Source organism: Amia ocellicauda, chromosome 20 (genome assembly GCF_036373705.1).
Source record: "Amia ocellicauda isolate fAmiCal2 chromosome 20, fAmiCal2.hap1, whole genome shotgun sequence".
Lineage (NCBI taxonomy): Eukaryota > Metazoa > Chordata > Actinopteri > Amiiformes > Amiidae > Amia > Amia ocellicauda.
Genome location: NC_089869.1, coordinates 5,565,153 through 5,577,642, shown reverse-complemented (window position 1 = coordinate 5,577,642; position 12,490 = coordinate 5,565,153). Strand labels below are relative to the sequence as shown.

The 12,490-nt window shown below is 36.9% G+C and overlaps 1 protein-coding gene across 1 annotated transcript in view; it reads right to left on the bottom strand.

Moving 5' to 3' along the window:
* Positions 1–12,490, bottom strand: part of sorcs3a (sortilin related VPS10 domain containing receptor 3a) — a 213,506-nt gene that overhangs the window by 102,122 nt on the left and 98,894 nt on the right. The window contains exon 3 of the mRNA XM_066693212.1: positions 6,196–6,295. Within this exon, the coding sequence (XP_066549309.1) occupies positions 6,196–6,295 (100 nt within the window). The remainder of the gene's footprint in view (positions 1–6,195; positions 6,296–12,490) is intronic.

The window sequence follows — 12,490 nt, the reverse complement described above, 5'->3', positions numbered from 1 at the left end:
AGAATATCTCAGACTGATTCAATGAAACCTAAAAGGATTGGTCCAAAAACATTTTAAATTAAATAAAGTCAAGACATAGATTTTGTTGCTATCCTGAACTGTGTTATGTATGGTTTGCAAATATACTCATTTGATTACCACTGGTCTGTAAATACAAATGTTAATTTAAACGTTGGATGAAACTGAGCTGAAATAATTTTGGAATGAGTGAGTTTAACTTAATTTGCTTGTATTCTGATTACAGCCCAATTTAACTGAGAAAATGTAAATAAGCAATTAAACTCTCCAAAGCACCATTTGCTAACCTGTGTTTACATTATAACCAAACCTGTTACAAATGAACATTCAAAAATAGTCATAACCCAGCTTGTGCATTATAAATATGTTCTTCAGCGGATTCAAAGATTAAACTATTCCCCATGTCATTTAATGTCATATAGCATTGGAAAGTCTTTAGGGAAGCTTCTTTTGACCTGAAGATTAAGCTGATATGAAAAAGCAGAAACAGGAAATACTGAATCCAACACAAAGAAAATGAGAGAGCAAGAAAAACTTTAATCTACATAGTAGATTATTAATTAAGGAAGCAATACAGACAAAATGTGTTATAATCACATCTATTTTTATTTTTTGTCAAGACCCAAGAGTTCCCTGTGTTATGTATAATATAAAGCACAAATTCCACAAACAAGGGAGGACATTTTTTTTGAAGAATAAAACTTACACTTCCTCTTGTCATGAATGCCAGGGAAAGGTTAAATGCATGCATATATGTATGTATGGGTTTATAATGTTAAAAGAAAAAGAGAAGCGAGAAGCTTTCTTTACATCGGCTTCTGCATATCGATCTTAATTTACTTTATGTACTTCTTACACAGCTGGAAATTTTAAAGTTGAGAAGCTGCTGTCCAAAACTACAGACTATGTGTGTGGGAACCATCAGCTCTCCAGCAAGTACTGTCTTTTCCTTTTATTTTTTCATTCTTTGGCTTGGTTGCAGGGCATTGATTTGTTTTCTGTTGCTTTAAAAGTATAATTTGGCATAATTGAAAGCATCACCATGAAGTTTCCTTCATTTAGGTTTAAACAAACGCGACACTAATAAGCCCAGGCAAGCCATCCCATCCCTTGTTAACCAAAAGCATCTTTCACTATATTCTGCAGGGCTTCATCTGTTAGTCTTTTCTGTCTATCCTATGTGGAGAGAACTGCTGATGCATGCGGAACAGCCCCCCAGCCCCCTTCCCCAGTGCAGCTTTGCATAAAGTAAGCAGAAACATAAATTAGCAGCATCCCCTCATAGATAACAGCACAGGCACAGAAAATTGAACCCGGACACCATATTTCAATTCATACATACATTGACATAGATGTGCACAAGCAATTTGATGATACACACCTACCCACAAACACTCACAGTCACACACATACAAGTCCCCCTGTGGTCACAGTGTGTTTTATTCTAGCCAGGCTGTAAGTGTAAGGGATAAAAAAGCATTTTGTTTGCCATTAACATTCAGGGTAACTGTGTCTAATACGCCATTCTTCCAACACAACCCCTGCGCCTTACTCAGTGCTGCATAATAGGTGTGGAATGATTCTCTGCAGAAATATTGTTCTAGTTCTAAGGGCAATGTGGACACTTCCAGGTCAGTGACAGGGGTTCCCAAGAAGTTTGGTTTACATTTTCACTGGAGGCACGTCAAATATTTATCTTTATTGGCATTACATCCTGGGTTTTAATAAATAAATCCCAAAGGAATAATACAGTCAATAGTTTACAATAACATTGGCCAAAGCTGTATTTTCTCTATGTTCTCTGTGTGTTGTTTTAATTACATTTACTGTATTCCTATCCGAGGTAGGAAACTGCTGTTCATTATAAATGTTTAATTTATTTTTAAATCACTAGGGAAAACATGCTATTTACATATGAATTGTCCAGTTAAGCAGTTTCTGGAATGGAAATCACCTCACCCATAAAACAATTGAAAACATGGCAAAATAAAATAACGCTTATTAGATTTGATGTAAATCTCAGTAGATTGCAAGATACACACTGACCTTTCGCAAGCTAGCTGGTAGATCAGTTATTGCTATTATAGCTCTGAATGAAAAAGTTTTCGGATAATTAGATTGAAGAATATAATATAATTTCCATGTCCAAATGACCCTACTGGAAATCATGCTTCTCAAATAAAAAGGCACTGCTACGACAGACTTCATAAACAAGACAGAAACAAACTACAGTTCCCATGGTTACTGAGATGGATGCAAAGCAATTTTTGTAACATAGCAGTACAGTAAGATTTTTGCAAGCTCTTTGACATGACAGTGCCATTAAGGAAAGGCAAATGTTAAATGCAAAACAAAAAAGACAAAAAAATAAACCTTGTCTATCAACACTTCTGTATTAGCTCAATGGTGGCGAGTTTTATGAAAAAGCTCCTGTCAAGCCTGCAAAAAGCTTTCAGTAATTAAGTTTATTCTTTTTTTCAATAGGGGAAAAACAAAATGTATTAGACTAATACAGACAACATACTGAATAAAGCTTACACGTAGGGCTGTGCCGATGACAGATTTTTGGTATCGATATACCGTTGAACAATTCACTGCAGTGATCGGTATTACCTTTGGGGGGGGTGGGGCAGGGAGCTTTGTTCTGCTATTCTGAAAAAGTAGGAGAACTATTGTTTTATTGTTCAATCAAACAGTAAAACTAGTATGTAGTACCCAAATACAAAATAAAGGTAATATTAATAAATATTATAAAATGCACAAACAGAATAAAGATTTAAAAGAACAATGTGCAAATGACATTGCAATTTGTGTTATGTGTTTAAGTGCTATGACTTAAAATCCCGACTTCAAAAGGAGCATTTGAAGTAGACTTTTTAGATTCAAATAGCCTACATATTTTAATGAACTGTATGTAAATGAATCCGATTCAATGTTGCTGTTATTGTTGTTTTTAAGCGGTACAAACATGTGCCTTCACTTATGTTGTGTGTGGCGGTTCATTGCCACAAATACCAATATGACTATCTGGCTTTAACAATGAACACATCAGAGTTGACATTTTTCACTATTCATTTAAAAACAATGTAAATTATATGCTATAATAAATTATAAATAACAGATTTAGTAAGTATATTCACATACAAATGACATAAATAAAACCATAAATAACAGATAACAGTAAGTATTCAATTCAGTAGCTACATAAATAAAACCTGATCACTACTCATTTTAATTTAGATTGATAGCCTTTAATTAAATCCTACAGTCACCCACTGCAGTTGTAGTCTTTTCAACTCTTTAATCTCAGCCCTTTTTATCAATAACTCCGACTACATGGTTGTAACTAATCAGGCTTCCTATAGAAAGTATAAAACTACCAGACATCACTCTGTCGGCCTGTTTACACAGGGTGCATTCACGTTTGGTTTAACAAAATGTAACCCCTTGCTGACAAACCCCTGAGCTTCTCTTTAATCCCATGTGTACTCTTCACTGTTGTGAAATTTGTTTTTTCTGCATTTACGAAATGGGGGGTGGGGGAATACGTGGTCGGAGTAGGAATACAAAATCTCAGAAAATATTGGCAATTATGACACATTCTGGAACCAGACAGTCTACTGATCAAAACAAGACCATCCACGTTTTGGTAGAAGCAACACACACCCGTAGAGAGCTCAACATGTCAAGATGGAAAACTCTGTTTACAGTGTACTAATACACAATGATTTTACAGAATTGGATCTGAACTTCTCAGTGTTTGATAGAACATAAAACATATAAAATGGATTAAAACAAGCCTATTTGTAAAGAAATCTGATCGAAATTGAGTGATCTGTGAGCGTCTGAAGACTGTGCGTTTACCCCCCAGGCTCTCAATGGCGGCGGGCGACATGGAAAGTGTAAATCGGTTGTGTTTGAGAATGAAATGCGCTGGTAGCCAAGAGAATAAGCTTTCGAACGATGTGTGCATTATAGGAATACAGTGTAACTTCTATGCACAGGAGCTGTGCGTAACACTCCCAAATAATACTTAAGAGGGTGTAGTAACAGTATATAACTCTGAAATGTACATTCTTTTTCAGCTTTTCGTAACCTAAACTTTCTTTTTTTAACCTCTAGCAGTTTACTGCTTACCTTTGTACATTTTCAGGTACAAAGAAAATGTTTTGTCGACTAACACATTAAGGGATGGGTTAATCCACATCTATACACAAATGTAAGGTACTAAACATTGCTCCTCGCCACCCAAAAGCATATCCATAACACTATTTGTGTACTATTTGGTTTGGTTACCATCAGCAGCGTTGCTTGCCACTGACCTTCATAAGCCAAAGTGGTTACCTTTTTCACAAGCTGCCACCGTGGAAATGATTGTCTTCACCACTTTTATCACCTCGATAATGTTACAGGCAGAGGATTATTCATCAGGACATATTGGACAAACAGCACTGTATCCTTGTCTACATGAGGTTTTCCATGTTAGCCCCAGGGAGCACATGATAAACTGCCTGAAGAAGCGGGTCAAAACATTGCTGTTCTTACTGTACCTTTCTGTGACTTTTTAAACAAAAGAGATATTTATTTAATGTTGACTTCCTGGTGTTGCACCTCTTCATTAGACAATTCTGAATGATGCTGAGATGTTTAGAGGCTGATCCTGGAGGCAGCACCAATTGATCAAAAGAAAAAGTCAGGAGAGATGCCAGCGATGTGATGCAGGCTGTATGTGGTGTGGATGTAGAGCGTTATGTTCGAAAAATAAGGCAAGCGACATCAATTTTGCCAAAATGTGTAAATTATCCACGATTGTGTAACATTAATGCCAGCTAAGGTTTCAAACCGCACATTTACTAAATGTATAGTTATAAAAGGCACTTCAAACCAACGGACAATGGACCTTTCCGGTGGGTGGGGGAAATGGGTTCCAGAAAAATCTGAGGTTAGTTGAAGAAAAGTGAGACGGAAGGAGGTATTTATATAAACTGTGAGAAGGCAGTTAAATCTGGTCAAAACCTAATCTAATGCATACTAGAGGCCCATTTCGGACTTTGAGATTAAAAAAAAAAAAAAAAAAAGGTTTTGTGTAGCCTGTAATTTGCAAGATAATGGCATTCCTACCACTACACTAATGGAATATTAACAGCTTTTAAATGGAAGTCTACAGGTCTTCTTTTATTTAATAACACCCTGGAAACCTGCTTCCTGCATCGCTGTCCCCATCACTAAATTCTACTAGTTAAGTCTATTATTTACTTAGTTTTATTTTTACTGCAACGAGACAAGAGGCCTAAAGAAAAACATATTTGTTTGCCTTTAAAAAATAGTGTTTGTAGTATCTCCTAAAGAAGCATTGTCTTGGTATTGGCTTATCATTTATGGGACACCATGCAAAACTCATATTTGTTTTCAGAACTATATTGAATCAAATGGAAACATCTTGGGGAGGTCATTAAATAAACTGCATGTTAAATTATTGCAGAATGGGTTTTAATTTAATATTAATTAAGTAAAGCAATGCCCTATCCATGAAAACATTAGAGTACTATCAACTAAACTCTCAATGTCCACTATGAAACTTGATGAATGGGCCATTTTACTCTGGAGACCTTATGAAGATCATTTAAATCAATTAAATGTGACACTTTTCAGTTAGTTATCAGCTTTAAGAGGGGAGTTGCATTGTATAACAGCCATAATGACTACTGGGCTCTGTGAAGGGGCACAAGCACTATCCTTCATATGTTATTATTTGTCCAAGCAAAAATGGTCCTCATGTTTCAGTAGAGCAATTAAAGTAATTAAAAAATCCTCAAATTTATTTTAGAAGTCCCAGACCTGGTTTGTGTTTGACAGACGGTGAGAGATTAAACTAAAATTCCGACACTGAAATAACCTTCGACAATATTTGTTCTTATGCACAGTAATAAAAGGCCCATATTTTCACATCTTTGCATTAAATCATCCCCTCCCTCTGTGTTTCTGACCAATGAGGAGAATGTAGACAAAGAGAGAATACAATGACAACTGAAGATTTGGTTAATGTTTGATCTTTCTAAACGAAAAAAAGGTAAAGATATGTTATCAAGTTCAATAACACAAGTGAGGATACCATACATTAAGTGTTTTGGTTACACTTCATTGAAACCTCTCTCTGGAACCAGAATAAGTCATTACCTTCCTCTTGTTTGTTGGGCACACATATAGGTAGCTCAGCACCGTCTTCAGTCCCACTTTGTCATTCACTTTCTCATATGTTGTCCCATAGTCCGTTGATCTGTGTAGTGGAGAGTAAACAAAGAAATAAATAAATAAATCAAACTTTTTTTTTTTTTTCGCTCTCACAGCCTGAGTGCAGAGACTCTGGGATATTATTAGAAGAAAGTGGGTCAGTGCCTATCCAATATACTAATGTTTTCATTTTAAGCCCCCCTCCCACTGACCTCGTCCCAAAAGTTCAACATCATGGGTAATTAGCATTCAAAATACTAATATTAATATAATTATGTAAAAGCTGAGGCAAAGCTAATAGGGTTACAAATTGAAACCACCAGGTCAACAATTGTCTTGAATTGTGGAGCTAAAAACCGTCTCTACTAAAGTATGGTAGTATAGTATAATATAGCATAGTATAGTATGGGTCCCTGCAAATGCAACAGAATTGTTAAATTAAAAGAGATATAACAGGAAAAAAGTTTAACCAACATTGTACAAAAACCCCTGATGCCCACCCAAACCTGGAATAAGGCAACCAAACACACTTATTCCAGGTTTGAAGGGAATGTCCTGCTCGGAGAGACTGAGGGAACTGAACATTTTCACCCTGGAACAGAGGAGACTATGTGGAGACTTGACTCAAGTCTTCAAAATCATGAAAGGCATCGACCACATCAAACCAGAGGAGCTTTTCCAGATCAGCAGGGACACACGCACCCGGGGACACAAATGGAAATTGGACTTCAAGGCATTCAAGACAGAAAACAGGAGACACTTCTTCACACAGAGAGTCGTCACAATCTGGAACAAACTCCTCAGCGATGTGGCTGAAGCCAGCAATTTGGAAACATTCAAAAATAGACTGGACATGATCACTTGGTTATTAATGGACACCAAACGAGCACGATGGGTTGAATGGCCTCCTCTCATTTGTAAACTTTCTTATGTTCTTATAATTCAGGACTATATTTTCTCTAACAAGAGACTGGCAAGCTATAGTCCTTAAAGGCAGCAGAACAGCATCACTTATAGGTATCCGTAAAGCACGAAAGACTTTGCATGTAGGAATTGTAAGAAACTGACACAATTTAACTAGTACATGAAGAGTCAGTTTGAACAGGAATCAGAAGACCCTCATGACTTTCAAAGCTCTGGGGCTACTTTAACTGAAAGAACATAATGGAGTGGAAAGATCTCTGTAATGTTATTTCAGCAGGTCCAAGTAAGCTCTTCAAAATAATGATCCTGATGATGAATTAGGTAAATGTACAGAGGGAGAGACGTGTTTTCCAACTAAGGTAGTAGAAGTAATTCCCACCCCCAAATTATATTTTCATCACGAGTTGATTTATTTATCTGGAATGTTCTACGATGCCTAAATCCATAATATACTTTAATCCAGTTACTCTCAAAACACCATATCCCACCTCACAAAGGGAGTACTAGCATGTTATTGTTTTTAAATAAATGAATTTACTTGAATATCATACTGTAGCTGTTTGTTTGATTTTTCCTGTGATGCTCATACACTATTTTCTCCTGCTGCTTCTTCTTTTGATCTTTATCCCAAAAATGCATATCATTTGCCAAGTGCCAAGAATATGATGACACGTTTGGTAATATTCACCAGCAATCATGCATTGTAATTAACTTCAATCCTCCTTTTCATTTCCTGGTAATCTAGCATTATTGTCATAGGCTGAGTCCTGCAATTTCAAATTGATCACATTAAACCTAAGCTTAGGCCTGTAGATATAACCCACTCTCCTGACTTCGTAACGTTTCAGTTTGTGCAGGATGAAAATCTGATCAAGCAAGAGGGAAATATTAAGATGGTCAACAATTATGTTTTTACATCTCAATTGATTAAATTCGGATTTCTGACTTTTGAAATAGATATGTACTGTAATATAACACACTCTTTCCAACGGACAAAACATTCTAAATGTCCCACAACATATTTCTTTGTTGGTCATCACTTGGATTGGCATTCAATTTACAGCTCAAGTGTTTCTTTAAACATCATGCAGCATTAATTAAAAGTGCATCATAACTTGATTTTCTTTTGTATTCTATTTAGTCCTGATAACGTACTATTATGATCTTTTTCTTTATATATTTGTTATGAGACTGCATTGACATTAGCTCTTCAAAATGTTAGACCACTCAGTATCAATCTGTACAAACAAACTTACACAGGTGTGTCCGTGTGAGTCAGACCAATGTAAATAACTAAACAGAACACTGTACTCTAAAAGTGTAGAGGCCATTTGAAGTTTAAAAAGATATATAACATTGCCTATCTAGCTATAAAGAAATATCACTGTTGTACACTTGAGCAAGGCAGTGAGCATATGCTTTCACTTAATTAAGCCTTGTTATTTGGTAGGGTGTCACTCTTGTGCTAATGCAGAGAAATGAGAAAATATTGTAGGAACAAACTAGAATGACAGGTTTGCTTAATCAAAATTGCCTACCGATTGCCCTTAATGGCTGGCAGTATTTTCTGGTCAGCTGGAGTGAATTAAACATGGTGTCGAATTAAGCAAATCATCTTTCTAAGGAGAAACCCCTACAGTTAAAAGCTGTGGAGCACATGAGGAACAATATTAAACTCCATAATTTTATATGCTACCTTCAGAAATTGTCACATTTCCCATCTGGAGGTGGCATGACATTATGACTAAATTGCTTCAGATCAGAATGAATCATCGTTTTGTTTGTCTCTTTGCTGGCAGTCCTGTTTTTGCTCTCATTATCTCCTACTTTAAGCCAACCATAATAGAACATATTTGCTAATCCTCTATACCACTATTTTAGTGCTTTACTGTGCATCTCATATGTTGAATGTGAATGGGTTTCAGGGAAGCCACAGGAAAGGTACAGGAATTGTGGAAGTTGCCCATTTCCTTTTACTACAAAGAAATAGGGTTTGTTGTTGTGGTACAGTGTTTTAAACATTAATAAATTGAACATGTTTCATGAAAACCAGTAAAAGCCAGAAACGCATAGCCTTAGATATATTTTGTGTATATTGTGGCAAAGGTCATCCAATTATTCCAATACAGTCATATCTATGTAAGCATCTCTGGAGAATTGTATATTGACAGTTCACGCTTTGTACATCTACTCTTTAAATAACTAAATCTGAAAAATGTGATAATGGAGCCATTTCTGGTGTCATGTTTTTATTGTCTAAAATACTTGTTTGGCTGCTTCAACCTTTGAAAGACAGGTGCATAAGTAAATGTATTGTAATGAGAGAATGCTATTGTACACACTGTTGAGTTCATTTTTACATCCAATCTATAATGAGCCTTCCTGAGCAGGTGACTCTACTCAGGTTGAATATTTGTGTGGATTTTGAATATAACTCAGTAAAAAATAAATTCAATTTGATTGAAAGTCTATTTCTGCTGGGAGGGAACGCTATACAAACACAGACACACACACATATTCACATACACACCAACACAGCAAACCATTTGGAAGCACAATCTCATTTAAAATGGGGAAACAACTGAGAAGTATTCCTTCTTTATAGCTTTTTCGTTATGCCTAGCAGTACTGTAATGGTTTTCCCTGAAATTACAATAAGAACTTTCTCATCTCGGCTTATTCTTGATTGCTTCCGATAATGGTCACAAAGGCCGGATGATTACAAAGTATAATAACCTAAAGTAAGAGACTTGCGCGAGAGTTCAATTTCCCAGCGCTATGGAAAAGAAAAGCTACAGCAGAAGCACAATCCAATCCTGATTATATATGAACCTGAGCTATATAGCCCCCCCAGGGGATGGACTATATTGCTCAAGTTCCCTAATAGTCACAGCACTGGCACTGTGACCAAATTCAGCCTCTGAATGGTCTCTCTTGGAAGGGGCACGTCAAAAATAACTACATGGTGCTGTGTGCACAAAAAGAGAGATGCAAGGTGTGTAAAGAGCACTCTTTGGCATTCCACATCATTTCCAAAGAGTTTTTCAGTCTGTGCTGTGTGGTAGACCATTAGTACCTGGAGTACTTGCATCAATTTAATCACTGGAGATGCTACACCAAACTTGAAAACATGATTCTGTGTATACTCTAGCTGATATGATTTTAAAAAGAAATCAGAACCCATTAGGAGGTAGTGCCTTGAGCCCTTTTATTTAAAAGAGTTAATTAAAAACACATCAAAGTCAGCAGGAAGCTGATCAGTAACCGTGATTATTATGCAATTACAGCGTGACACTGTTAATTGTGAAGCTCTGTAATCATTCCTGTCCTTTGCAACACAAAGAGCTGTTAGTAAAAATAAATAAATAAATAAAATGCTGGTTTCTCAGTTCAATACATGGACAATTATTCAGAAACTTCCATTTTGGATCTTATCAAATACCAAAGTTCATTGTGAACCTTCCAGTGCCACCAATAAACACACAGAAAATAAATTAGGAATAAATAAATCTAGGGCAAAAATAAATAAATACAATTATTCTGCAACTTAACATTATAACTGTACAAGTTATTCCTTTTAACTTGTGTCTGACAAAACAGAGCTGAAGAACAGCATGTTCAATGTTAGTATAAGCTTACAAATATTTCATGAAAATGACAATGTTTAAAAGCTTGCATGTCAGACATTCACAATTGCCTCAACATAATTTCCACCATTTTGCAATTGTGTTCAAGGAAGGTGGTCGAGTGCTGCTATGCTTCATGTACTGTTTAAAATACAAAACGCTGGCTCCATTTCCTCCATCACCAATGAAGTACATTCCTGGGCCTATAAAAGGCAATAGGTGCATTTGGCAATTTGGCAATTGCAAATAGACCCAAAGGTTTAAATCAGGGTTTTTTTCTACATGGAACTAAGAGACTGCTTTCCCATTCCCAAATTCCATGTATATAACAAGAAACCATTCTGGTAACTACTGTTCATCAAATGAACAATCGGAATCCAACTGCCAAAAGCCACATTTGGGAGCATTACCAGACAGTGACACATGCCTGCCAATAAAGCAGTAAAATGTATTTAAAAATGTGAAAAACACATCCTAAGGGGAACACATTGCAACTGCAAAGACGAGACAAAATAAATAAATAAATAAGTCCAATAAAATCACCTGAAAACCCCAGTGTACACCCACCCACAAAGGATGAAACAGACGTATAAAGGCCTGTTGTTGTGTTTTGATAAAGCAGGGAACAGTACAAACTCGCAGGTCCCTGCAGCTGACTTGGCTGGCTGCTGGACAAGCAATGTGAAAACGTGCTGCGGTAGATAACATGGGCACTAACTGAGGGAGAAATCCCAGCTGGGTTTCCCATTACTACACTGCTTGGTGTCGACACAAGATTAACACAAAAATTACTTACCCCAAACTATGACTGTGGGGTCCTCAGAGATTCTGTACAGCATCGCTCGCTGGGCCTAAAGCCCTGAAGTGAGATCAAGCCTGCAGGCTATCCCTAGATTCCCCAGTGATGAATGAATCCAAACATGTAGTGCAGGTTGACTGTTTTTTTTTAGAAGCCCTACTATAACCCCCCCCCACAAACACAAAGCCCTATGAGCAGTTTTTCAACTTTGTTTAAATTCTCTATCTTTATTCTGTACTTTCTATACTGTACATTCTCCTATCTATTAATGTCTCCCTGTCTTTGTAAGTCATGTATTTACTTATTAGTATTTGAAAATACTAGGGCTATATACACTCACCTAAAGGATTATTAGGAACACCATACTAATACTGTGTTTGACCCCCTTTCGCCTTCAGAACTGCCTTAATTCTACGTGGCATTGATTCAACAAGGTGCTGAAAGCATTCTTTAGAAATGTTGGCCCATATTGATAGGATAGCATCTTGCAGTTGATGGAGATTTGTGGGATGCACATCCAGGGCACGAAGCTCCCGTTCCACCACATCCCAAAGATGCTCTATTGGGTTGAGATCTGGTGACTGTGGGGGCCAGTTTAGTACAGTGAACTCATTGTCATGTTCAAGAAACCAATTTGAAATGATTCGACCTTTGTGACATGCTGCATTATCCTGCTGGAAGTAGCCATCAGAGGATGGGTACATGGTGGTCATAAAGGGATGGACATGGTCAGAAACAATGCTCAGGTAGGCCGTGGCATTTAAACGATGCCCAATTGGCACTAAGGGGCCTAAAGTGTGCCAAGAAAACATCCCCCACACCATTACACCACCACCACCAGCCTGCACAGTGGTAACAAGGCATGATGGATCCATGTTCTCATTCTGTTTAC